Consider the following 25088-nt stretch of genomic DNA (forward strand, 5'->3'; position numbering starts at 1 on the left):
GAAGCATCTTCCGTTCAAGTCCCTGCCATTTGTCAGTCATGGGGTCCACCAGGCTGGAAATCACCCATACTGCCTCCCCATTCAGTGCCTCCATTCAGTGCGTCCCATTCAGGATCCATGATGTATTTAAGCACCAACCTCATGGCATGTATTCCTGCAAGGTGGCACTGCCCCACAGCGATCAGCCCCTACTTCACACTGAGCACCTTGGCTCATTTAGGTTCCCTGGGACTCTGACCATGCACCATTATGATACCTACTGGGAATCTCCACGAGACTTTCACAGAGAAGTCAGATGATGTCCTTGTGAGAAAATGATGGACTACAGATGGCCTGAAGCAATCTGCTCTTGAAGCCTTTTGAGGATTGCCAAGGCAAATGGTGTCCTTATTGAAAGTTCTCCTGCTGCAAAGCAACTCCTTGTTGCTTTAGACCCATCAGAAACAGGAAAACAGTGAAATCAAGGGGATAAACCCCCACAACTATATCTCACTGTCAACACTTCCTTTACCACCCCATTTTCTCCAGTATGTTATCTGACACATGAAGAGTGTTTCTGTTGTTTTTTTGTTTTGTTTTGTTTTTGGTGGTTTTTTTCTGAAATGGAGTTTTGCTCGTTGCCCAGGCTGGAGTGCGATGGTATGATCTGGCTCACTGCAACCTCTTCCTCCCAGGATCAAGTGATTCTCCTGCCTCAGCCTCCTGATAGCTGGGATTACAGGCATGCACCACCACGCCTGGCTAATTTTTTGTATTTTTAGAAGAGACCATGTTGGCCCGGCAGGTCTCGAACTCCTGACCTCAGGTGATCCACCTGTCTTGGCCTCCCAAAGTGCTGGGATTACAGGCATGAGCTGCTGTGCCTGGCCTGTTTCTAGCTTTATCTTTGCCTATGACAAGTTTCTGGTTCAGCTGATAGCATTTCCCCCAAATTCAGAATACATAAGAAATCACTGGGAATTTACATCTTATTACCATAGATTCATTCTCTCATATCACAAGGCTCAAAGTTACAAAGAGAAATAGTATGTGATTGTGATGTTGGTGTTTCGTTAATATTTTCTTAAAGTTAAAATTGTTACTTTTCTGAGGAAGTAGCCAGAATAATAACTCTCTCAAATTCTAAAAACTATTGGCACAATTTGAAGTCAGTCATCATTTCTAACCAACATATACTCTTTTTGCTGCTAAGATAGCTTGACAATTTTAATATCTGCATTATGGCCTATATGATAATCCCAGCAGTATTCTGGGGATAAGATCTTAGAGGGTTCGTTGAGAAAGAAATACTTGTTTAGGTGGCTTTCATCATGCCACTTGGCTTAGATGTCATTCTTCCTGTCCTGGAGGATTCCCTTAAAGCACTCCTGGGTGATGTTGAGAACTTATATGAATGAGTGTTCTACCAAAAATGGCTTTGTGGTAATAAAAATCCCTCTAGCTGAATGAAATATATGCTGCCGACTCCTTCCACCTCTCATAAGTATACTCCTCAGGATGTGTCCCGTACCACCAGGCCTGTAGCCGATCCACCAACTGGCCCAGGGTCTCCATCCCAAAATTGTCTTGGAACATCTGGTCCTCATCCATGCAGAAGAGTAAGTTGACTTCCTGTTGGATGTGGGCCAACATGTGCTCCCTGATGGTCTTCATGCCCATCATGCTGATGTCCTGCTACCTCTTCTCAGGCTCGGTATCAAACACTCTGAAGAAACGCAGAGGACCCAGCTCTATCAACGGCATCATAGCGACATGCGCCATGATGTAAAATATGACTCTGTGGCCGACCATGAAGTACCTATCAGCAGACGTTATAAACTCCTTCAAGTAATACTCTGTTTATCTTCTGACAGCAAAAGCCGTCAACCCCACGGCAGTTTTCTGTTTGGCATAATAATTTTCTAGGATAGTTCTGTTCTAAGTGCCTTCCCACACAACTGGTGCATTCCAACTGGTCACTGTCAGGACCTCTGGGTGATTGCATGGATTAAACCAGTCCCATAGCTGAAGATTTAAAAAAATTTTTTTTGTCATCTTTCTTTGTTGTCTTTCTTTTTCTTTGTCTGTATCTTCTTCTTCCTCTGCTTGGTGATCGTGAGTTTCATTGTTGAAGCAGCTTGGAAACCACTGGCCCTTCCGAGTGCCACTGTCAACAACTTCTGGGTGTTTTGATTGATACATTCACTAGAGATAGCCTTCTGGGGTGTTCATGCATTTCCAACCCACAAGGATCACAGTGGAGACAACTAGCATTGGCGGAATTACCTTTCCTTTGACATTCATTATTTTCTCCTCAACATCTGCTTCTTTCACCGCAGAGTAAAAGGCAAAACAATGAAGGTCTACTGAGCTCACTTCTGCAGAAGGAAGGGTTGAGGGAAGGGAAGGTGCTGCATTCCAACTCTTGACTGGCAGAAGCTGGGAGCCCAGGGCCAGAGCATGGTGAGTGACGCTAGGCAGGACCGCGCCTCACTCCCAGCCCAGGTGGCGCCCTCTGCGCTCCGATCACCCGCCCAGCGGCCTCTGCCCTAGTCAAGCAAGGTGTGCGGGGGAAACATACCGGCTTTGACATTCAACCCAGAATTATATTTCAGAAATTACCAACTAGTTGAATAAATATAGCTCTATTTTTTCCCTTTAACTCAATTTACAACAAATGTAGAAATTGAGCACAGGCCACATGTACTTGGCAGAAGTCTGTTTCAAAAATGAACATCAAACTTATTTTCTCCAAGACTCTCCCCCCCCATCATCCATTCAGCATTCAGTTCAGAAAAAATTACCTACAGAAAAATGGTTTTCAAATTATGTTTCATGGTCACTGTATTCTCATTCCTTGAGATGATACAGGTACAACTTTAAATTCTATGCTCAAATGTGTCAAGCAGCTGCATACATGTTGCCATTATTAAATGTTCTGTGGGCCAGACGCTGTGGCTGTAATCCCAGCACTTTGGGAGGCCGAAGCAGGTGGATAACTTGAGATCAGGAGTTCTTGACCAGCTTGGACAGCACAGTGAAACTCCGTCTCTGCTAAAAATACAAAAATTAGCTGGGTGAGGTGGCGCATCTGTAATCCCAGCTACTCAGGAGGCTGAGGCAGAGGAATCACTTGAACCCGGGAGGCAGAGATTGCAGTGAGCCAAGATCACACCACTGCAATCCAGCCTGGCACCTGGCGACTGAGCGACACTCTGTCTCAAAACAAACAAACAAAAAAACCAAACAAACAAAAAAACCAAACAAACAGAAAGTTCTGAGACACCGTACTATTAAGAAAACTGTTTTCTGCACTTTTTCTCTTTTAACTACAACCCTCCCCAGCAACAACACCCCCTCTTCTCCAGCCAACACATAACCCAAGATCCAAAAGTATTTGCTCCTATTATTTTATGGAATCAGTGTTCTAGGGTTCACAACTTGGGAAATCCTATAGCAGAGCCTCCTTGTAATAATGGGGAAAGAATGGAAAGCCATATAAAGCCCTGGAGAGTTTTTTTCCCCTAAGAATATTGATGTTTTCTTTATCTCCTGCCATATCAGAACAGCCTTAGTGAAAATTTAGAGGGTTTTAATTCTATTTACTTTTATTTCACATTCCTAGTCTCTAGCTAGCAGGGGTGATGTTTATTAAGTTACTTACCCTCTTTGTGCCTCTCACACTTAAAATGTGAAAAACACCAATCTCATAGGGCTGTTCTGAGGACTGAGTTAATACAGTGCCTCACTTATAAATAAGTGCTCAGCCAGGTGTAGTGGCTTACGCCTGTAATCTCAGCACTTTGGGAGGCCAAGGTGGAGTTATCTAACTACTACAACAATCCTAAGGTTAGGAGTTAAACTCTTAAAACAACCCTGAGGGAATACCCTGATCATCACTTACCCATGAAGAAATTGAAGCTGAGAAAGATGAAAATGAATTGCCTATGACACCTAGTAAGTGGCTGTAAACACGATTTACATTTCAGGAATCTGACTCCAAATATCATAGTTAGCTGGAAATTCAAAAGTAAAAGAATTTACACACAAATCATGAAAAAGACAAACCATGATTTGGCTTCTGAGAGGACACAGGCTAAAAGAAAGTATTATTGTTAATATTAAATGACTGAGGCCTTGAGATCCACACATGCAAAAAAAGACTTGCTCCTCTCTCTCTCTCTGTCTCTCTCTTTCTCTTTGTGTGTGTGTGTGTTACATTAAATATTGTGGAAAGTCTGCTCAGAGCAAAAGGAAATTAATTGTTGTGGCTGAAGCACTCAAGGACAGTTCGATAAAAGACGTATTAATGATGGCAGATGGGTAAAATAAAGGAGAAATATGGCATTACTGGGGACAAAAATGTATTTTAATCATATATTACATTTTTATTTTATTTTATTATTTTTATTTTATTTTTTTGAGATGGAGTCTCCCTCTGTCGCCCAGGCTGGAGTGCAGTGGCACGATCTCCGCTCACTGCAGCCTCTGCCTCCCGGTTCAAGCAATTCTTCTACTTCAGCCTCCCGAATAGCTGGGACTACAGGTGCGTGGCACTACGCCCAGCTAATTTTTGTATTTTTAGTAGAGATGGGGTTTCACCATATTGGCCAGGCTGGTCTCGAACTCCTGACCTCGTGATCAGCCTGCCTCAGTCTCCCAAACTGCTGGGATTACAGGGGTGAACCACCGCGCCCAGTCTTTATATTACATATATTAAAGTAAAAGGATACATGAGGGCAGATCGGAGTTATGCGTGAAATTTAGACACATATTATGAGGCTAAATCACGTTTGATCTGTTTAATTAACTGCTATTGCCTGACTTTGAAGTATTCAGTAATAGTTGAATATAGAAAAGAATGATAAAGGTCAAGTAGATCTGATCAGATCTGAGGTATGTGGAAGCAGAGAGCTATTTAAAGGTTTGTTGTTTTTAACAGGAGTATCAAGTGAGATTGATTTTTCATCTCTTCACCGGGCTCTCTTTCAGAAAGGCCTGTCAGCTAGCTCCATCCCTAACACTTTTAGGGATATTGACCAAGTGATATTGACCCTTAGCTGGCAAAACTCGTGTTTAAAATCCCAAATATTAAGCAGATAAAAAAATTAGATAGTAAATATTTTGATAACTCATCTCCACGGAATTGTATGTCTGAAGGAACAGTACACGGCTGCAGGTCCTATGAGGCCACAAAAGCTAACTACAGAGATAGTCTTTAGCTATTTTGAAAACAGTAGGCCTCGACTACAGTCATCTCTCCCATTAGTCTTACTAAAGTCCTGCTGGCGTCAGAGAGGTGGCTCTAAGACGCACGGAAGGAGTGAGTGTGGCCAGAGAAGTGGGGAGGCTCAGCTGCCTTGGGAGGTGCAAGGAGTAGCGCTAGGAAGTCGCTGTAGAGCCTCTGCCAAGAACACCAACGGATCCGCAATGCGCCTGGCCAAACTGCAGCAGCTTAGCTCTTTAAATACCGCATAACAGAAAAAGCCTGTATTGGAGAAAATAAAAACCGCGGCAGAAACGGAACGCACGGTGATTCAAAGGTTTTTATCCAGCATGGTTTCCTCGCCAGACTGCAAATCCCAGCATCCACTCCGTCCATGGGAGCCAATGAAAAAGCTAAAAGTTCCCGCAGCCAATCACATTCTGAGCCAGTGTATCACCCGACTGAATTCTGGGATTTGTGGTTTTCACGTGGCAACATTATACCATGGTGGTTAAGGCAATGCGGGCCACGCGTCTGATCCCAAACGAAAGGTCCCTGTTATAATTCTTATGTTGGTTCTGCAAGCTAACTGCTTAATTATGGTTACTCCCAGGCTTTCTCCTTCTCAAAGATCGTAATCTTTTTCTCTTACTGTCACTAAATAATCAAGTTATTTTCAGATTAAGGCCCACTTGTTCCACTCATCTCCTGTCCTTTAACCGTCACTTTAAAGTCTCGCGAGAACAGCCCCTTTTACTCATTGTCATGCCTCCAAAAGGTGGGTCACGCGGAAATTGACACAGGCTTCAGCCAACCGAATTGTGCTTTAACTCTCGTCTGCAGCGTGCTTGGGAGAGGCCTCGCGAACTCTGACCTTAGCTTTCCGTAGCGTCCTGCGTCTGCCGCCCCCGCCCCCGGAGCGAAGTAGGCGGGCTTTGGCCTTTTGCCCTAGGGAGCGAGTGCGGAGGGAGTGGGAGCGAGACGGGCCTGAGTGGAAGGGTCTGGTTATCCGTAGTGGCCGTGCTGTACGCGTCGGCGCCCATGAATTCGTCCTCCCGCGAATAGCGCCGTCGTTAGGCTGGCCCGGTAGCCTCGGCTTACCCCGGTACAGGCCCACGACTCGCCAGGGAGGGGGCAGCCAGTCGAGGCGCCTCCCTAGTCAGCGTCGGCATCGCGCTGCGACCCTGGAAGCGGGAGCTGCAGCGAGCGAGAGGAGGAGCTCCAGCGGCGGCGGCGGCAGCGGGCAGCAGCTCCAGCAGCGCCAGCGGGCGGGATCGAGGCCGTCAACATGGCGAGCGCCTCGTACCACATTTCTAATTTGCTGGAAAAAATGACATCCAGCGACAAGGACTTTAGGTGAGGCCGAGATCCGACCCTCACTCCATCTCTGGGTTCCCCCAGCCGCGGCCCTGGCCGTCACGCAGGCCTTGCCCCACCCCTTCGGCCGCAGCCAGTAGCTTCGCTGCCCGGAGGTCTCTAGCCCACCGCTCCGCTGGCCTTTGGATCCCGGCGGGCCCGTTTCCTCTCCCTTCTTGCAACCGCCTCCCCCCATTCTTTCCTCTAGGCCGTTGCCCGCCGCGATCTCCAGGCCCCTTTTGCGTCTCTAAGCGCCCCCAGATCTTCCCCTGCGCCCCACTGGGAGGCGATTCTCGTGTCTCTGGTAGCGCGAAGGGGCGAAACCACCCACCATTGTGGAGAGCGGAGTTGCTCTAGCGGGGAGACCGGGCGCCGGGCCTACCCGCTTGCCATCCTGCGGCGCTAGGCCGCCCTGCTCGCTGGGGCCCAAGCTGCTGGGGGATCCAGTACTCTCCTCCCTGCCCGCAGGTGCGCGTGGGCCTGGCTGCATTCAGGTGGAATGATGAACTTTTGCGCTCTTGGCTGATGGGGTTATATACTTCTTTTTTGGATTATTTCTTTTCGTGAGGTTGGAAGGGGGGGGGGAGCCAGGATGGAGCAAACTTCACTCGTAGGGTTTTCCCGCCAGCATCACTGTCAGTTCCCCTCGTCAGGTAAAACCCACTTAGGAACTCGGGATTTCAGTCTCATGTCCTTATATCCAAAATCACTACCAAAGGGGTGAATTGCTGGATCTGAATCGTAGCAGACGGATCTTCTTCAAAAGGAAGCGATGTTTAATACGGAGCTGGTGAATGTGAAGCTTTATTACAGTAATTCTGTTTAGGAGATTTGTAATGTTCCAAATTGTAATATGCATAGTGAAGATTTGTTATATTTTTACAGGTTATCTTTTTTTTCTTTGCATGCTATGGTGATTGTTACATTCTTTCCCGCCTCCCATCTCTTCACAAATACGTTCTCGACCTAAAAAGAAAGAAAGAAAGAAAGAAAAAAGGCTGCTTATTTCCTTATACCTATTTTGTTCTCTAATGCTTCAGTGGTTGTAATTTGGGTGCACTTTAAAGGAAAGAACAAATAGTCCTCAACTAAAATTGTGGCTAAAGAGCTTGTTTGTTTTATGTGAACAATATGTTTTAACTCCTGAAAATATGTCCAAACCATGTGGACTGGGAAGAACTTTTCAGATTTGTGAAAGGAGAACCATAAAAAATTAGTAGTTGTATTCCTGATTAAATTGATATGCTGACTTATTAAAACAGGCAATGACCACAAAACCTCGTATTACTTAAAAAAATATTTCTACCTAGGCAGCTTTTAACTGTTGTATTTAACACTTAAAAACCAGTTTGCTAATGGTAAAAAGTTTAGTATTGTAACTTTTGGGAGGTGACATAGGTTTGTTTTGTGTATTTTAGATTTGTTTAGTTGTAGGGCCAAAATTAAGATTCTTGGGGAAAATAAAAGTTTTATGTTGTTTTACGGATTGGAATGCTGTTTGATTCTCTTTGGGGCTTTGCTAGCTTCCGATTCAAGTCCAAGATGTGTGGCGTGATTTCCTCCCTCTTGCTGTCAGTTTGGCTCATCCTGTAAAAGTAGTAAATTTTATTCTGATTGTGATCAGTTTCAGGCTAAAGGTAACACTTTATAATAATGGAATTTTGTTCAACTAGTAAGACTTCTATATGGGTAATAAGTTTAGAAAGGCTAAAGAAATTATGTGGTGATACATAATGCGTGATACATATTTAGTCAAATATGCGATTATTGACTAAAGCTGGCTTTCTTAAATTTCCTGTGAAAGAAAGATAACATATACATACCTAGTTTTTTAAAAATAAATTATATGAAAGAAATAATCCTCTGTATGAAATGACAGTCAATGCTGAATTTGATAAAGATTATAAATTTTGGTTGTACTGAATCAACATTGCCTTGAGGTTTGGTGTAATATTAATATATTCCTAATAGTTGGTGAATGTTAAACAAGGTATGTTTAAGAGCAGTAAGTGATTTTCAGTAATTTGACAAAATTAAGATTTTTTTAACTGTGTTTTAAAAAACATTTTTATAATACGCTGTAGCCATCTAGTTAATACACAAGTCTTCAAAACTAAAGCCCTTTATGTATTCAGTTTAAACAGGCGTTTGGAGCCAAATATTTTGAAATTTTTCCTGATATTTTTAGTATACGCATTTATTTTAATACATTTATTCTTTTTTAAAAAAAATAATGCTTTGTTCTCTTTAGAAGTTTATTTTGGCTTAAATACCAAGATTTGTGGCTGCATATTTAAAAATACCTAGCACTAGAAGGATCTTGAGGGCAAGGTTAATTAATATTATGGAATGACCAATATGTGCAAAGCACTCTACCTGTACTAAGGACTAAGAAAGAAAACAGTGCTGCCAAAATGAAGAGCAAATTTTATTCTCCTCATGGTAGAGTCCAAAGAGAATTTGACCTAGTCACAAGATCTGGGTTCTAATCATGTATGAGTCTTTGTTATCAACTGTAAGATCTTATGCAAGCTGCTTAATTTGAGATTTTCACTTCTGAGAGGCATGGACATGACTAATTACAAAAGGTTGCTTATAGGCGTAAAATTTCAGGTCTATTTAGATAATTATGTCATCCATTAATACAGAGAAGGTAAAGGAATGAATGCAGGCTTAAAAATTTGGAAATTTCAGCATTTTAAAAGAATCTTTTTGTAGGACTTAATAGGCTCAATTTATTGAAAAAAATTGCCTAATATTTCTTTTGTGTTTTAGTATTGTACATTATTTAAAGTTGGGATATTAAGACTTAGGAGAAATGGGGAAAGCATTAGGATGAGAAATGTCGATATTAGGAACTCTGATGCCATATACAGAGTTAAAATAAAAAAAAGACTATAGGAGCTCTTTTAGGGGGAGGTATTTGTGTGTTCTAATTACCAGGACAGTGCCTGTTACCTACTAGCCTTGGTTTAGTGAAAAGTTATTATTTTTAAAATAATGGATGCTAATTCAAATAAACCTTCAGAAGAAAAATGAAGAAACATTCTTTGGGGCAGTACCTTAGAACAGTGCTTCTCATCGCTTCCTCCCAGAAAGAAACACTTCTGGAGTATACTGAGACTTTTTGCCAGAAAAGATTTAGACCAGTGTATATAGTTATTTTAAGGACCTCTAGGTATGCATCTTCCACAAAGGAGTAACGAGTAAAACTTACAATGTAGCCAATAGGTAGGGGATTTGGTGGATACCAGAGTGAAAGCTTTAATGTGGATGAACCATGTGACACTCTGTGAATATTAATATTGAATATTTGGTGGCTTGAGGTAACTAAGTTCTGTTTGTTCTTTGTCTTTCTTTCTTTCTCTCTCTCTCTCTCTTTCTTTTTTTTGAGACTTGTCACTGTGGCCGAGGTTGGAGTGCAGTGGCACAATCTCACTACAGCCTCAACCTCCTGGGCTCAAGCAATCTTCCTACCTCAGCCCCAGAGTACCTGGGACTACTGGCATGCACCACCACACCTGGCTAATTTTTTTGTAGACGGTGCATCACCATATTTCCCAGGCTGGTCTCAAACTCTTGAGTTCCAGCGATCTGCCCACCTTGGCCTCCCAAAGTGCTGGGATTATAGGGTTGAGCCACTGTGCCCGGCCAGTTGTTTTCATATACTTCAACCACCAATTGATTTAAAGTATTCCAAGGAATCAAGAGCTAAAGAAAATAACGTTCTCTATATATACGTAATAGTTAATATCAGTGCTTACCGTGAGCTTGATTTTTATTTATCCTTGCAATTTTAGTAAATGAGAATAACAATCTCATTTACAGTTGAAAAAACTGAGATTTGGAGAGAAACTGACATTTGTTCAAGGTCAATTAGATTGTAGGTCTAGGACTTACAGGATCTCTTTACCTCCAGAGCATGAACTCTTAACTACCCACCTATGCCACTTCTCCAGGGTTTAGACTAGAGGATGTTCAGATGCAGGCCTTAAATTTCAGCTCCCTCTAAAATTAGGCTTATAGAATATTTCATGCTAGAATATGCCTTTAATAATTCCTGACAAGGACTACAAAAAGTTTAAGATCTAGTGTGTAATTCCCTAATCTACATGCTTGTTGAATAGTTAAAACACTATTGTGAAAAGATGAATAACCCAGGGCAATATGTAATTGTCAGGCATTAAGTGGCAGAGAATATTAAAGGAAGTAGATTCATGTCCATGGAGAGATCTGAGCTAGGTGTTAAAAATGAAACTCTAGGTAGAAAGAGAAAATGAATACAAGTATAAAAGCAAACGATACAAAACTTCACTGGGGAAGAGGGAATAGATAATCTTGACTGTAGCTGGATGGATATTGTCCGCCAAACTCCTTAAGAATAGGGACCTTGTCATACTAAATGGAATCCTTCTCTTTGGTTCTTGACCATATGGCTCCTCAGTAGGTAGTTGCTGAAGTAGAATTGGATTTTAGTTTGATTATATAGGGATTTTAGGAACCTCCAGTAAACCATTGTAAAATCACCTAAACTATTTGTTTAAATGCCACTTGATAGGCTTTTCTTAAAATAATTCACTACATTGTAGAATGCAGTGTTTCCCAATTTTTAAAGGTTTATATTACCAGATTTATTTATTTAAGTGTTTTGGATATTGGAAGGTATTTTCTTTTGGAAACTGTTTAAAATGCTTATAAAAAATCTCAAGCCCATTAAGGAATCACAGGTTTTCAGAGCTGGAAGGAACCTTAGAGATCCTATCACATAGCTGAAAGTACAGTGTGGGCATTTATAATAACATGACAGGAAACTGAAATTATCTTAAGTACTTGTGCTTGAAGAAAACAGGTTTAATCAGAAATAGATTTGCAGAGATTAAGAACGTGATTTCTGGGGACATTTTAAAATACTCAGCAGGTTGATGGCAGTAACTTCCTTGATTTTACTTAGGTGTTTTTTTCTTGATATATGCTATACTAACTGGTTATCAACAGTGATTAGGGCTCACCACTGAAAAAGAGGAGAATGGGACCTCACAGAGAAAACTGGGAAGAAAGAATGGTAAAAATTAGATTTCTTTACATGAACAATATTAAGACTATTCCAATTTAGGCCTGTCACGGTGGCTCATGCCTTTAATCCTAGCACTTTGGGAGGTCAAGGTGGGCAGATCACCTGAGGTCAGGAGTTCATGACCAGCTTGGACAACGTGGTGAAACCACGTCTCTACTAAAATACAAAAATTAGCTGGACATGGTGGCGCACGCCTGTAATACCAGCTACTCACGAAGTTGAGGCAGCAGAATTACTTGAACCCAGAGGCAGAGGTTGCAGTGAGCCAAGATCGCGAGACTCCGTCTCAAAAAAAAAAAAAGACTATTCCAACTTAATTCATAGCACTCTAAGGGAGGAATAAACGAGGAAGAGTGAAATAGCAGTGGTGTTTGTGCAGGATCTCTGAAAGGTAATTGGTGAACTGAGTGATAAAATTGACCATATCAGTCGGGCACAGTGGCTCACACCTGTAATCCCAGCACTTTGGGAGTCCAAGGCGGGTATATCACCTGAGGTTAGGAGTTCAAGACCAGCTTGGCCAACATGGTGAAACCTCGTCTCTACTAAAAGTACAAAAAATTAGCCAGGTGTGGTAGTGCAAGCCTGTAATCTCAGCTACTCAGGAGGCTGAGGCAGAAGAATTGCTTGAACCCAGGAGACAGGTCTCAGTGAACCGAGATCACACCACTGCACTCCAGCCTGGGTGGCAGAGTGAGACTCTGTCTGGAAAAAAAAAAACAAAAAACCATATCAACTAGATTTTTAGTTGAAGGCAAGAGTAAAATTGTGTTTATGTATGATGGGAGAGGCTGTGGTGAGAGTTACTGTGAGTGCAAGGTATCTGTCCTCTACCATTGCTTCTGCTTTTCTACGTTGGATCTTCTAAAGATGAAAAAGTGCTTCCCTTAATTCGTCCAATAGAGTAAGCCAAATATTTAAGATCTAGCACATGCCTAGATCTAGTGTAAGTTCCAGACTGTGTGTTATTCGTCTCTGTGTTTGCAGAGTAGAGTTCCTTATGTTGGTGCCGCTAAAATACTTGTTGAATAAAGGAATGAGTCGGCACTGCCTGCAGGTCGTATCAACTTGAGAATTCCATTGAAGTCTGAAATGTAACCTTTGTCTTTTACTTTTCCCGTCTTATGCCGCCTTTATCCTTATTTTGGCCTGTTAAATTACCATTCATTTAAAATCACAGGCAGAAAACCTTCATATCACCCTTCTGTTGTTTGTCTTCTTTAGTCTTTTGATGAGTATTTCTCAAATTAACCTTGCTGTCTCAGGCCTCTTCCTAAATCCAATCTGTTCCCTCTGGCCATTAGAATTTTTTCCTAAATATTGCAGCTGATCATTGCCTCCCTTACTAATTTCCATTGACTATGAGATGAACTCCACATCTCTTAGCTGTTGCCCATTTGAACTTGCAGAAACTGCTCTCCCTAAAATCCCTAACAGTCTCCCTAGTCTCCTAATGTAACCCATTTAGTGGATATTTTCTTTGCTCATCTATTTGGTATTTAAGCATTTTTTTAAAACCATTTTTTTCCTTCTTGGAATTCTCTTATATGGGCATCCTGACCAAGTTGGGTTTATTATCCATATTAGTCAGGGAGAACACACACTTGAGGGTATCAGAGGATGTTAGAAGTAATCTATTCATTTGGGTAATTTGGGGAAGAGTCTAAGGAAGTGAAGCTTTGCTTTAGATTGAATGTTGTCAGAAGGTAAGGGCAATTCTGTGATTCAGCATCTTAATAAATTTTATAGGGAGGGCTGACCTAAGCAGGGGAAAAGCTGTAATTGGTAAAGAAGGATCAGTCATTTAATTGAAGAGCGGAGTGTTAGGTATTTTGTGTTGTTCAGTGACCTTGTCCGAAATGGATGTTCTATGAAATTGTTTGTGTCCAAAAAAAACAATATGCCCTAGCTGGTAAGCATCAGATCAGTTGGTCATAACATTGAGGTTTATGTCTGAATCTCAGATAAGTTTCTGGACTGTGAAGGCTGCTGCTTTTTCTTTATCAGTGTCCACTTTTGGCCAAGGGCAGACGAAGTTGGGCTGCAGGACATTCATTTTTGATTTTCACATCTTCACTATGGCTGAGATTTTATTAAGATCAGAGGCATTTCCATTCAGTGTAGTTTGCAGTTTAACCAAAGTTAATCCTTTCTTCTATCGTAAGATGAGCAGTTTATCTATCTGATGTGACAGTGGTTGCATGGTAATATTAAGACTCTGGACAAGGGTACATCAGCTGACTCTAATACCCAGTCTTGTGGTTTTCCTTTTACTTCTTTGCTTCTAGGTCATCCTTACCATTCCTGTATCTAATCCATTTCGAAGAACTATTAATTTTAATTTGTAAAATTCAAACCAACTAGTTCTCATTATTTGTAGTATGTTTTGTAAAGCTATCACAAACACTGAGTTAGCCAGTACGGAACCATTGCTTCTGAGGGAATTATGGAATAAGGTTTCTGTGAGTCACAGTGTTTTAATCAGTTGATGAGTTTGTAACCTTGTTTTATGAGTGTTTCTTTTAAAGATACCTTACTTAATATATATTGCTGATTCATTAACATTGAATTCACAGCAAATAAAGAAGATTATCTAACACATGTTTTTTTTTCAGAAGGCACATCATAGCCTTCTTGCACTTAGGAATGCTAGACAGCATTTCAGCACTATGCTTGGGGCCATATTAAATAACAGCACCAACAAAAAGCACAAACATGTGAAAAACATGGGCTTAAATAGGCCAAGAAGAAGATCCTTGTTAACAACATGAGAACTGGAGCTAGAAGGCAGAGTGTTGCTTTGTCCCACTACAGTTGGGAATGTAAGTGTTAGATTACTCAAATTTTTCACCATTCTACACTCATCTGCAAATTACTGTGAAATAGGAAGCATTAATTTTGGGGTTACAAATAAATGTTAAGGAGTAGGTGAATTTGCAAATACGGAATCTGTGAATAATGAGGATCAACTGTGTGTCAATTTTTTCCATTTTCATTAATTTCTGTAACTCTAACTTGGGCTATCATAATTTCTCAGTTCTAACTAGTCTCCATTCAGTCTGGCTAAATGAAGCGTAGTTCTCTCCAAAGTATGGTCCACAGTGTAGCTGGAGTAATGTTTCTGAAATATAAATCTGATCATTGCATTTATTCCCCATATGTAACCCAGTTGTTTTTCAGTAGCTTCCCGTTGCTCTTAGAATAAAGGCAAAAATCCTGATATGGTTTACAAATCCTTTAAATTCCTGGCCCTTGTTTACCTAGCACCAGTTTCCCCCTGCTTCCTGATAATTCTGTCCACTCTTTATTTGTTTTTGAGATGGAGTATCACTCTATTGCTCAGGCTGGGATACAGTGGCATGATCTCGGTTCACCACAACTTCCGCCTCCCAGGTTCAAGCGACCACCTCCCGGGTTCAAGCAACCGCCTCCCGGGTTCAAGCGATTCTCTTGCCTCAGCCTCCCAAATAGCTGGGATTACAGGCATGTACCACTATGCCTGGCTAATTTTGTATTTTTGGGAGAGACAGGATTTCACCATGTTGCCCAGGCTGGTCTGGAACTCCTGACCTCAAATGATCCACCCACCTAGGCCTCCCAAAGTGCTAGGATTACAGGTGTGAGCCACTGAGCCCAGCCCTCTTTACATCAGTCTTTCCTGACACAACCCCCAATCCAGTCTATGTAATGTTACTTTGATAGTGTTTTCTCTTTTTGAGATGGAGTCTCACTCTGTCACCCAGGCTGGAGTGCAGTGGCGCCATATCAGTTCACTGCAACCTCTGTCTCCTGCGTTGAAGCGATTCTCCTGCCTTAGCCTCCCAAGTAGCTGGGATTACAGGTGTGCACCACTACACCCAGCTAATTTTTGTAATTTTAATAGAAATGGGGTTTCACCATGTTGGCCAGGGTGGTCTCGAACTCCTGACCTCAGGAGATCTGCCTGCCTCAGCCTCCCAAAGTGCTGGGATTATAGGCGTGAGCCACTGCGCCCGGCTTGAGTGTTTTCTTGGTAACACTTTCCTTTCCGTCATGGCATTTATCTTAATTCTTAGTTCTACAGGTGCTTACTCATATATTCAATTTAAAAAATTAGTATGCCTCTTACTAGACTGTAATATAAGCTCGAAGACAGCAAGAATTGTGTGTGCCTTGGTTAGCCATTATATCAGCCACAACTAGTATAGTACCTGATATGTTCTAATTACATAGTGCATGAATATGTAAGGCCCTTCCCATCTTGACCTCAACCTATATTCCCATTATTTTCCTATTAGGTTTCTGTGCTCTACACACTTAACTGTTTCCTTAATCTTTCACTCTGAGGTGTTCTGTCCTTCCCCACCACCAAAAAGAAAAAAGTAATTTAAATACCAAACCAATTTTTCCCATGCAAACCCCTATTCATCCTTTGAGATCCAACTTAACTGTCAGCTCTTTGGTGTGATAATTTCCATATACTCTTGAGTAGTGTTTAATAAAATATGTAAGATTGAGATTTGTACCCTTAGCACCATATCTAAAAAAGTAAATGCTGAAGAGACATGGATATGCCATGGACAGCTTTCAAACTGGTCAAATAACTTCCTTAATAAGATTAATAGTATTAATTTTTAATATCAGATTTACAGAAGGAATAAATTATTCCCAGAACTTTAGGGTCACCATTGAAAAATAACTCTTGGTATTATAATAATCTACTTTTTCTGCTTTTTAAAAATATCTATTGCTAATTTTGATAGTGCTCATTTCAACTTTTTAAAATAATATTTAACCATTAATGATTTTTGAAAATCAGTAGACTTCTTTATTACAATATAAGCTCTTTAAAGTTGGGGAGGCCAAAATGTATTTACCTTTTATTCCTTCGTCTAGGGTTTCTTACATAATAGGCAGTGAATAAATAATAAGTAAAGAATGAATTTGTGCCAGTAGAACCATACAGAACCATAAAACAACATTTTGCTTGGGATTTTGTTTTTTTACTTAAATTGATCATCATTGTTTTCTCTGGAAGCAGATAACTGGCATTGCAGTGGTTCTTAAAGGTCGTAACTATTATGGTCATTGAATGGATTTTATTTAAGTAAAATGGTTAAGATGTTTTCAGTACTTTGTGTGCAGGAGTACCTGTATTAGTGTGCTTTGCAGTTTTTTAACTTTCCAGAATATTAATGAAAATTAGTCATGTAGTTTTAATTTTGTTTTGTCACATTATAAAATGGGGGAGGGGCTTCCAATTAGGAGAACTGTGTCCATTTAAAAGTACGTGCTAAATTGATCTTGTATTATAATGTAAATATAAGCCCCAGTGCGAATATAAGCTTTTTAAAAAATAAGCAATTTTACAGAATGTGGTAAGAATTGAACTATTAGGTTGGTGTAAAACTAATTGTGGTTTTTTGCCATAATACATACTTGCATGTAGTGTAAAACTTTGTCAAATCAGCATTACATGAACTATACTAGTTATTGGAATTATCCTTAAAATTACCTTACATGTAATGAATTTCTAAATTATTAACTTGTTTTGCCAGCCTTTACCATATAGTTTATTACCCATGTTGCTGGACTGTCTCCATAGCTGTTTATCAGTTCGACTGTAATAGTCTTTTTATTTTAACATGGATTTTGACAGTTCTCTGTAGTGTACAAAATAATATATTTTTACTAAAACTGGATCTGGTTTGAATAAAAGAAAAGAGCATTAACTAGTTATCTTAGTTGGATTGCTTCCATAAGTGTAGGGAAGCCAAGAATTATGGGAAAAGTTCATTTGGCTTTTAAAGAGGTCTTAGGGCTTTGTTTCAATGTGATTATTTCATATTCTGAGAAGTCACTTTTAAGACAATGAATTGTTTGGTAAGGCATATGGAGAAAAAAATCTGAGACTCTATACCTTATTTTACCTGAGACTCTATTTACCTTGTCTACTATTCAATTATTTCATTTAAAGCTGAGATTAGATGATTGATCACTGTATTTTTGCCAGTTTGTTCACTGTTAAACCTTCTTTTGACAGTGTTTCTTAAGGGGAGGGGAGGTGGGAGATGTCAGGGGGAGCTACTTTCTAGAATCCCCTCTTCGCTATTTTGAAAATAAGCCTGGTGGCTGGCAGGTGGCTCACACTTGTAATCCCAGCACTGTGGGAGGCCAAGGCGGGCAGATTACCTAAGATAAGGAGTTCCAGACCAGCCTAGGCAACATGGTGAAACTCCATCTCTACTAAAAAGACAAAAATTAGCTGGGTGTGGTGGCATGCAACTGTAATCACAGCTACTTGGGAGACTGAGTCAGCAGAATCACTTGAACCTGGGAGTTGAAGGTTGTAGTGAGCCAAGACCCCACCACTGCACTGTAGCCTGGGTGACAGAGTGAGACTTCCTCTTAAAAAAAAAAGAAGAAGAAAAGAAATCTGATACCTAGCGATGGGTATGGGTATTGTGGAAAATTTCCAGTAATATGTAACCCACCCACCACCCCACCCCTATTGCAACATACTTGTTTTGGAAGTGTTCTTAATGTTTGGAAGATGCTCTTAGTGATCTTAATGTTTACGGTTAAGGGCTTCCTAGATAGAATTCAAATCTTATGTAAAGAAAAAGTAAAGAGATTTTCTCACCAAAAAGCAGTGATGCAGTTAGTTAGAATGAAAGAGTACTCACTGTAGGTCCTGTTAGTCAGTTTGGAATCAAGACCAACCTGGGGAAAATAATTTTGTGATACCTCATATAGCATATCAGTACTTTAAAAGTCTCTCATCTTCTCTCTTTCTGGATACAATGAATTTTAAGTACTTATTGCTCTTTACCTTGGTAGCTTTTAGATTAAATTTATGATCACTTTTTAAAAAAGTGGATGAGTTTTGTAATAAAGGATGTTCCTGTTGAGTGAATGGTGTAGCACCGAATTTGAAAAATCATTCTTTTAAAATTAATGCTTATAAAAATTTTACAATTAACACATTTTTTTTTGATAGGTTTATGGCTACAAATGATTTAATGACGGAACTGCAGAAAGATTCCATCAAGTTGGATGATGATAGTGAAAGGAAAGTAGTGAAAATGATTTTAAAGTTACTGGAAGATAAAAATGGAGAGGTACAGAATTTAGCTGTCAAATGGTAAGTTGTTTTTTACTGGTTGAGTCTTTCTTCCTGCTCCCCCAACCCTGTTTTTAAAATCTCTATGATAAGTAATAAATTATCTTAGTCTTGTACTATGTCTTTCTAGTGTTTGTATTCAGAATTTTTAGGTGACTAATGTTTAGTGTTTGTATGTGTTACATATAATATATATCCTTACGGCATATAAGTTACTAAATGTGGCCTTTCATGGTATTTTTTTTTTTTTTAATTCTTAGGAAGTACATGTAGGGAACTCAAAAAACTTCTCATTTGACCATAGCCTACATTTTTAGCTGGGTTAAAGGCCTACTTGTCTCAATCTATCTCTGTATTCCAGTGGGGATGAAATTTTAAAACCAAATGATTAAGGAAAATTAAAAACTAATAATAAAATTCCTTTTTTTATAAAATGCAAGGTCTCACCCTGTCATCCAGGTAGGAGTGCAGTGGTATGATCACAGCTCACTGCAGCCTTGATCTCCTGGGCTCAAGCAATCCTCCTGCCTCATTTTTCAAAATTTTCTTGTAGAGACGAGGTCTTACTATGTGGCCCATGCTGGTCTTGAACTCCTGGGCTCAAGCGATCCTCCTGCCTTGGCCTCCCAAAGTGCTGGGATTATAGGCATGAGCCACTGTGCCTGGCCAAAAAATTACTACTAATAAAATTTTTAATAAAGAATAGCAGCACTTAAACCATAGTTAACTCAAAACAACACTGATGATAGAATAGTTACAGAGAGTCTTTTCTAAGAGTTATGGAGATTCTGATTGCCTTTTTATATGCTATCCATGATGTTGGCAGTTTTGTTTCTTTCTTTCTTTTTTTTTTTTTTTGAGACGGAGTTTCACTCTTGTTACCCAGACTGGAGTGCAATGGTGTGGTCTCGGCTCACCGCAACCTCCGCCTCCTGGGTTCAGGCAATTCTCCTGCCTCAGCCTCTTGAGTAGCTGGGATTACAGGCACGCGCCACGGTATCCAGCTAATTTTTTGTATTTTTAGTAGAGACAGGGTTTCACCATGTTGACCAGGATGGTCTCGATCACTTGACCTCGTGATCCACCCGCCTCGGCCTCCCAAAGTGCTGGGATTACAGGCGTGAGCCAACGCGCCCGGCTGGCAGTTTGGTTTCTAATTTTTAGTAGGGTAAAGAATTTGACTTCTCAATAAATTCCATTAACATTAATTTAGTTTATGAATGTCAACCTTTTTGCTTATACCTGTAATCCCAGCACTTTTGGAGGCCGAGGCAGGCAGATCACGAGGTCAGGAGATTGAGACCATCCTGGCTAACACAGTGAAACCCCATTACTACTAAAAATATAAAAAAATTAGCCGGGCATGGTGGCATGAGCATGGAGTCCCGCTACTCAGGAGGCTGAGGTAGAAGAATCGCTTGAATCCGGGAGGCGGAGGTTGCAGTGAGCTGAGATCAAGCCACTGCACTCCATCCTGGGCAACAGAGCGAGGTTCCATCTCAAAAAAAAAAAAAGAAACCCTTAATTTACATAGTTATTTATATAACCTTTAGCCTTGTAAAAGTTATGGAATTATGTCTTTTTGTATATCATTATATTTGGTGTCAGTTTAAATAAAACATCCCATTGTTACTCCTTTTCAAAGGATTTTAAATTTGTTTTAGCCTAAACTTTTGCATATCTCTTGTAAGAGTAAATAAAAATATGAGAAATAATTGGTCAGCATAGAATTTTTAGACATGCAATACAGATATTTTTAACTTGGAACATTTGCAAGTTTAAAATAAAATGGGTCTTTCAAAAAATGCTGTTGTAGGCTGGGAGTGGTAGCCCATACCTGTAATCCCAGCACTTCAGGAGGCCAAGGCAGGCCGATCACCTGATGTCAGGAGTTGAAGACCAGCCTGACCAACATGGCCGGGCATAGTGGTGCATGCCTGTAATCCCAGCTATTCGGGAGGCTGAGGCAGCAGAATCTCTTGTTCCCAGAAGCAGAGGTTGCAGGGAGCAGAGATTACGGTACTGCATGCCAGCCTGGGCGACAGAGCAAGATTCTGTCTCAAAAAAGAAAAAAAACAGTGGTGGTGTAGAATAGTATAGTTGAGTCAGTAATTTTAGTTTACTTTTCTTATCTTTTAATTTTTTTTTTGCCATGTGCCTAATAAACAAAATCAAGCTTTGTTCAGAATATGTCCTGTATGTTTCTCAAGCTTTTAAAAAAATAAATCTTTAAAAAAGTACTTTGTCCCAAATTGAGAGTTGGGAGGTACGTAGTTCTTAGTCACTTTAGTATGTATCTTTACTCATTAGGAACCTGAGTTTCTTGACCTTTTGTTGATCTTTTATATTTATAATTAGAGGAGTTGGGAAGAAATAACATATATTCAAGAAAATGAAGTAGGATATAAATAAATAGATTAGGAGATAAAATGATAATGAGTAAATGATCTAAGAGCTGGGTCTTGAAGGAGGGAAAATCCCAATAAATAATAAAACAGCCATATTAAAAAAATTGGAAAAATTGAACAAAAATTTTCAGTTTTTGGAAAAATTCAACAAAGAATTCATCACTCAAAAGAAAGGTCCAGAAATATTTCACAGACGTCTTTAAAACCTCAAAGAACAGATAATTCTAGTACAGAGAGTTGTAGTACTGTTCCAGAATGTAGGGTAAGTACAAAAACCTTCCACACTTTAAATTATATACTGATGACAGATCCTAATGATAACATTTAAAAGAAAATTATAGACTAGCTTCATTTAAATGTTCAAAATAAAATATAGCAGTGTATTATGAGTAACATACTGTGACCAAGTAGAGTTTACCCGAAGATTATAAGGTGGGGGGAGGTAGTTCAGTATTATTTGCTTTATTAATGAAGTTATTTTATTACGTTAATAGGTCAAAGGGAGAAAAAACTATCTGGTTAGTTGTCAAGACACTGATAAGAGTCAGCATTGACTCTTGATTAAAACAAAACTAAAAGCACTTAGTTTACTTGCTGTAATTAGAGAGGTGAAGAACTTCCAAAAACCAGCATACTTGATTTGTCATTAAGTTAAAAACAAGTTGAAGATATATTATCCCACTTGACAGAATTCATCTGTTCCAGTAACAGCATATCTCTCTGCCGTTTCTTTTGAGAGTATTAACCACTATAAGACAGGAGTGGGAGGAAAATTAGAGGCATAAGAATTGAAAAGTTTAAGTGGGAAAAACAAGTCAATTAAGAAAAATTGAATTTGCAATAAGAATTCGGTGAGGTAGGATGTAAACTTTACAAAATTAGTAGCTTTTCATGTAAGCTTTTGCTAACAGTAGCTTTTCATTTGCTGATACGAAAATCATTAGCTTTTCGTATGGCCAATTAGAAGACATAATAGAAATGAACACCCATTTATTATAGCAATAGAAAGACAAAATACATAGGAATAAATGTAACAAGAAATGTTGTAATGGTGACCATGGATTGCAGTGTTGTGTGGTATAAGGTAAGGTTACGGTTTTCTGTTCCAAATTTATGGGAGAAAAATTTTTAAATAAGATACAAAAATGTACTTGAACAAACAGAAAGACATCTCATGTCCTTGAATGGGACAACTCTACACCATAAAGTTTTTGGTTCTCTTCAGGTTACTTTTATGCTAACCTAGCTTTAAAAATCATTAAGTTTTTTTTAGAAGCTAGACAAATTGACTATAAAGTATATTAGGGTTCAGAGTGAGCATGTGCTGAAGATAGTCAAGAAAAAGTAGAAAACTGCTGCAGGTAGAAAGGTGTTGGTTAGCCCTATAAATATTATGTCTCTATAATCAAAGCGGTGAGGCAGTGGGGCATTAATAGACCAGTGAAGTAAAACAGAATGTAAAGTATGTTTATGAAGGTAGCATCACTGGGAAACTGATGGACCTTTTTCAAAATTGTATAATTTTATCGTACAACATCTCCAATAGAGGTCACTATTATTCAGGTTTTATGTACCTTAAATTAATTTTGCCTGTTAAAAAACTTCGTATAAATGGAATTACACAGTGTGTGCTCTTGTGTTTGGCTATTTTGCTCTCATAATACCAGAAATTAATCCACGTTGTTTATATTAGTAGTTCATGCCTTTTTATTAATTAGAACATTGATAGTTTGTTTATTCATTTGGTTTCTTTCATGGATTTGACTACTATGAATAAATATACAGTGACGTTCCTGTACAAGTCCCTTTTAGGACATGTGTTTTTATTTCTTATTGATACCCAAGAGTGAAACTGCTCTTGTTCACTTAGCTTTTTATGAAAACGCCAAATTGTTTCCCAAAGTCTATCTACCATTTTATGTGAAAGTACCAGTTGCTCCACATTCTCACCAGCCATTTGGTTGTGTCAGTTTTTAATTTTAGCCACTTCAGTAAGTGTGTAAGTGTGGTTTTAATTTATATTTCCCTGATAATTAATGATGTCAAGCACTGTTTCATGTGTTGTTTGGCTATTTTTTTGTGTGTATGTAGACTTTTTATTATCAAGTTGTAATTCTTTTTTTTTTTTGAGACGGAGTTTCGCTCTTGTTACCCAGGCTGGAGTGCAATGGCACGATCTCGGCTCACTGCAACCTCCGCCTCCTGGGTTCAGGTAATTCTCCTGCCTCAGCCTTCCTGAGTAGCTGGGATTACAGGCACGCGCCCCCATGCCGAGCTAATTTTTTGTATTTTTAGTAGAGACGGGGTTTCACCATGTTGACCAGGAGGCGTGTGGATCATGAGGTCAAGAGATCAAATTGTAATTCTTTTCTGAATTTGATGAGCTTAAGTTTTTAATTTTGGTTTCAAATTTAGTTTAGTTTGATTTAATTTATAAGTTAACTTAAATTTTTGTTTATGGCTATTGTTTTCTGTGTTCTAAGAAATCTTCGTTTACTTAGGTTGTAAAGATTTTCTTCAAATGAGATTTCTAATTTTAGCTTTACTTTTAAGTTCTGTGATGGATCTTGTATTTATTTTTGCAAAGGATATGAGGCAGGAATTAATTTTTTCTTTTTTTCCCCAAATGGATATCCAGTTGATGCAGCACCATTTATTGAAAAGATCTTCCTTCCCTACTGATTTACTTTGGCATCCTTGTCAAAAAAGTAATTAACTATAAAAGTGTGGGTCTACTTCTAGATGCTGTTTTGTTGCATTGCTTTGTCTATATTTATACCGGTACAACACTTGCATTCATTGTAGCTCAGCAGTTTAACATCTTTGGCATTACTGACTCTTTGGGCCAGATAATTCTTTGTTGTTGAGCTGTGTATTCTGTATACTGTAGAATGTTTAGCAGCATTCCTGGCCTTTACTCAGTATTTGCCAATAGTATTCCCTTCCAATTGTGACAATCAAAAATGTCTCCAGGCATTGCCAAATGTCTCTTGGAGAGCAAAAATTGCCCTGTTGAGAAACACAGGTCTGGATCTTAAATGTAAAGTAAAAGATAGTTTAAATTCTCTAGCTTTTGTCTTCTTTTCTCAAGAGCAGTTAAGCTGGGTGCCATGGCTCACGCCTGTAATCTCAGCACTTTTGGAGGCCACCGTGTGTGGATCATGAGGTCAGGAGTTCGAGACCAGTCTGACCAACATGTGAAACCCCATCTCTACAAAAAAAAAAAAAAAAATTAGCCGGGCGTGTTGGTGCTCACCTGTAATAATCCTGGCTACTCAGGAGGCTGAGGCAGGAGAATTGCTTGAACCCGGGAGGCAGAGGTTGCAGTGAGCCGAGATCACGCCACTGCATTCCAGCCTGGGCCACAGAGTGAGACTCACTCTCAAAAAAAAGTAGTTTAGTTTTTTAGGTCCTTTATATTTCTATGTAAATTTTAGAATTGTCAACTTTTATTCTTAAAAATAAGCTTGCTTGAATTTTGATTGGAATTCTATTGAAACTTTAGAAATATTTGAGAAGAATTCATGTTATGTTAACAATACTTAGTCTTTCAACCATGAACCATAGTATCTCATCCTTGTCAAAGTCGTTTTTGCTGAGTCCTCAGGATTTTCTACTTAAACAACATGTCATCAGTGAATATCCCTCTCTTTTCAATCCTAATTTTGATAATTTGTGTTCCTTTTTAAAAAATCATCAGTTAATTGAATCAGGAACTTACCAACTTTACTAATCTTATCAAAGACCTGACATAAAGTGTTACTAATTTTGTCTGTCTGTTGTCTCTTTCATTGATTTCTTCTGATTATTGCATTCCTAATGGCTTTCTTTCTAATTTAAGCATATAAAGGTGTATATTTTCCTCTAAGTATGTCTTCAGCTACATCATACAAATTTTGATATTTTCATTATCATTCAGTTTGAAATATTTTTAATTTTTGATGTGATTTTTAAAAATCCGTT

General features: G+C 39.3%; 1 protein-coding gene and 1 pseudogene across 1 annotated transcript in view; one reads left to right on the plus strand and one right to left on the minus strand.

Annotated features, from left to right (window-relative positions):
* Positions 1 to 1148: 1148 nt before the first annotated feature.
* On the minus strand, positions 1149 to 2283 carry LOC105711966 (N-acetyllactosaminide alpha-1,3-galactosyltransferase-like; annotated as a pseudogene).
* Positions 2284 to 6439: 4156 nt separating this feature from the next.
* The window catches only part of CAND1 (cullin associated and neddylation dissociated 1), a 44661-nt gene continuing 26012 nt past the window's right edge, over positions 6440 to 25088 (plus strand). Inside the window, exons 1-2 of the mRNA XM_012444931.3 lie at positions 6440 to 6541; positions 18595 to 18738. Coding sequence (XP_012300354.1) covers positions 6474 to 6541; positions 18595 to 18738 — 212 coding nt within the window. The 5' untranslated portion in view covers positions 6440 to 6473. The remainder of the gene's footprint in view (positions 6542 to 18594; positions 18739 to 25088) is intronic.

Source organism: Aotus nancymaae, unplaced genomic scaffold (assembly GCF_030222135.1).
Source record: "Aotus nancymaae isolate 86718 unplaced genomic scaffold, 86718_ANA_hifiasm-v0.15.2.pri h1tg000016l, whole genome shotgun sequence".
Classification (NCBI taxonomy): Eukaryota; Metazoa; Chordata; class Mammalia; order Primates; family Aotidae; genus Aotus; species Aotus nancymaae.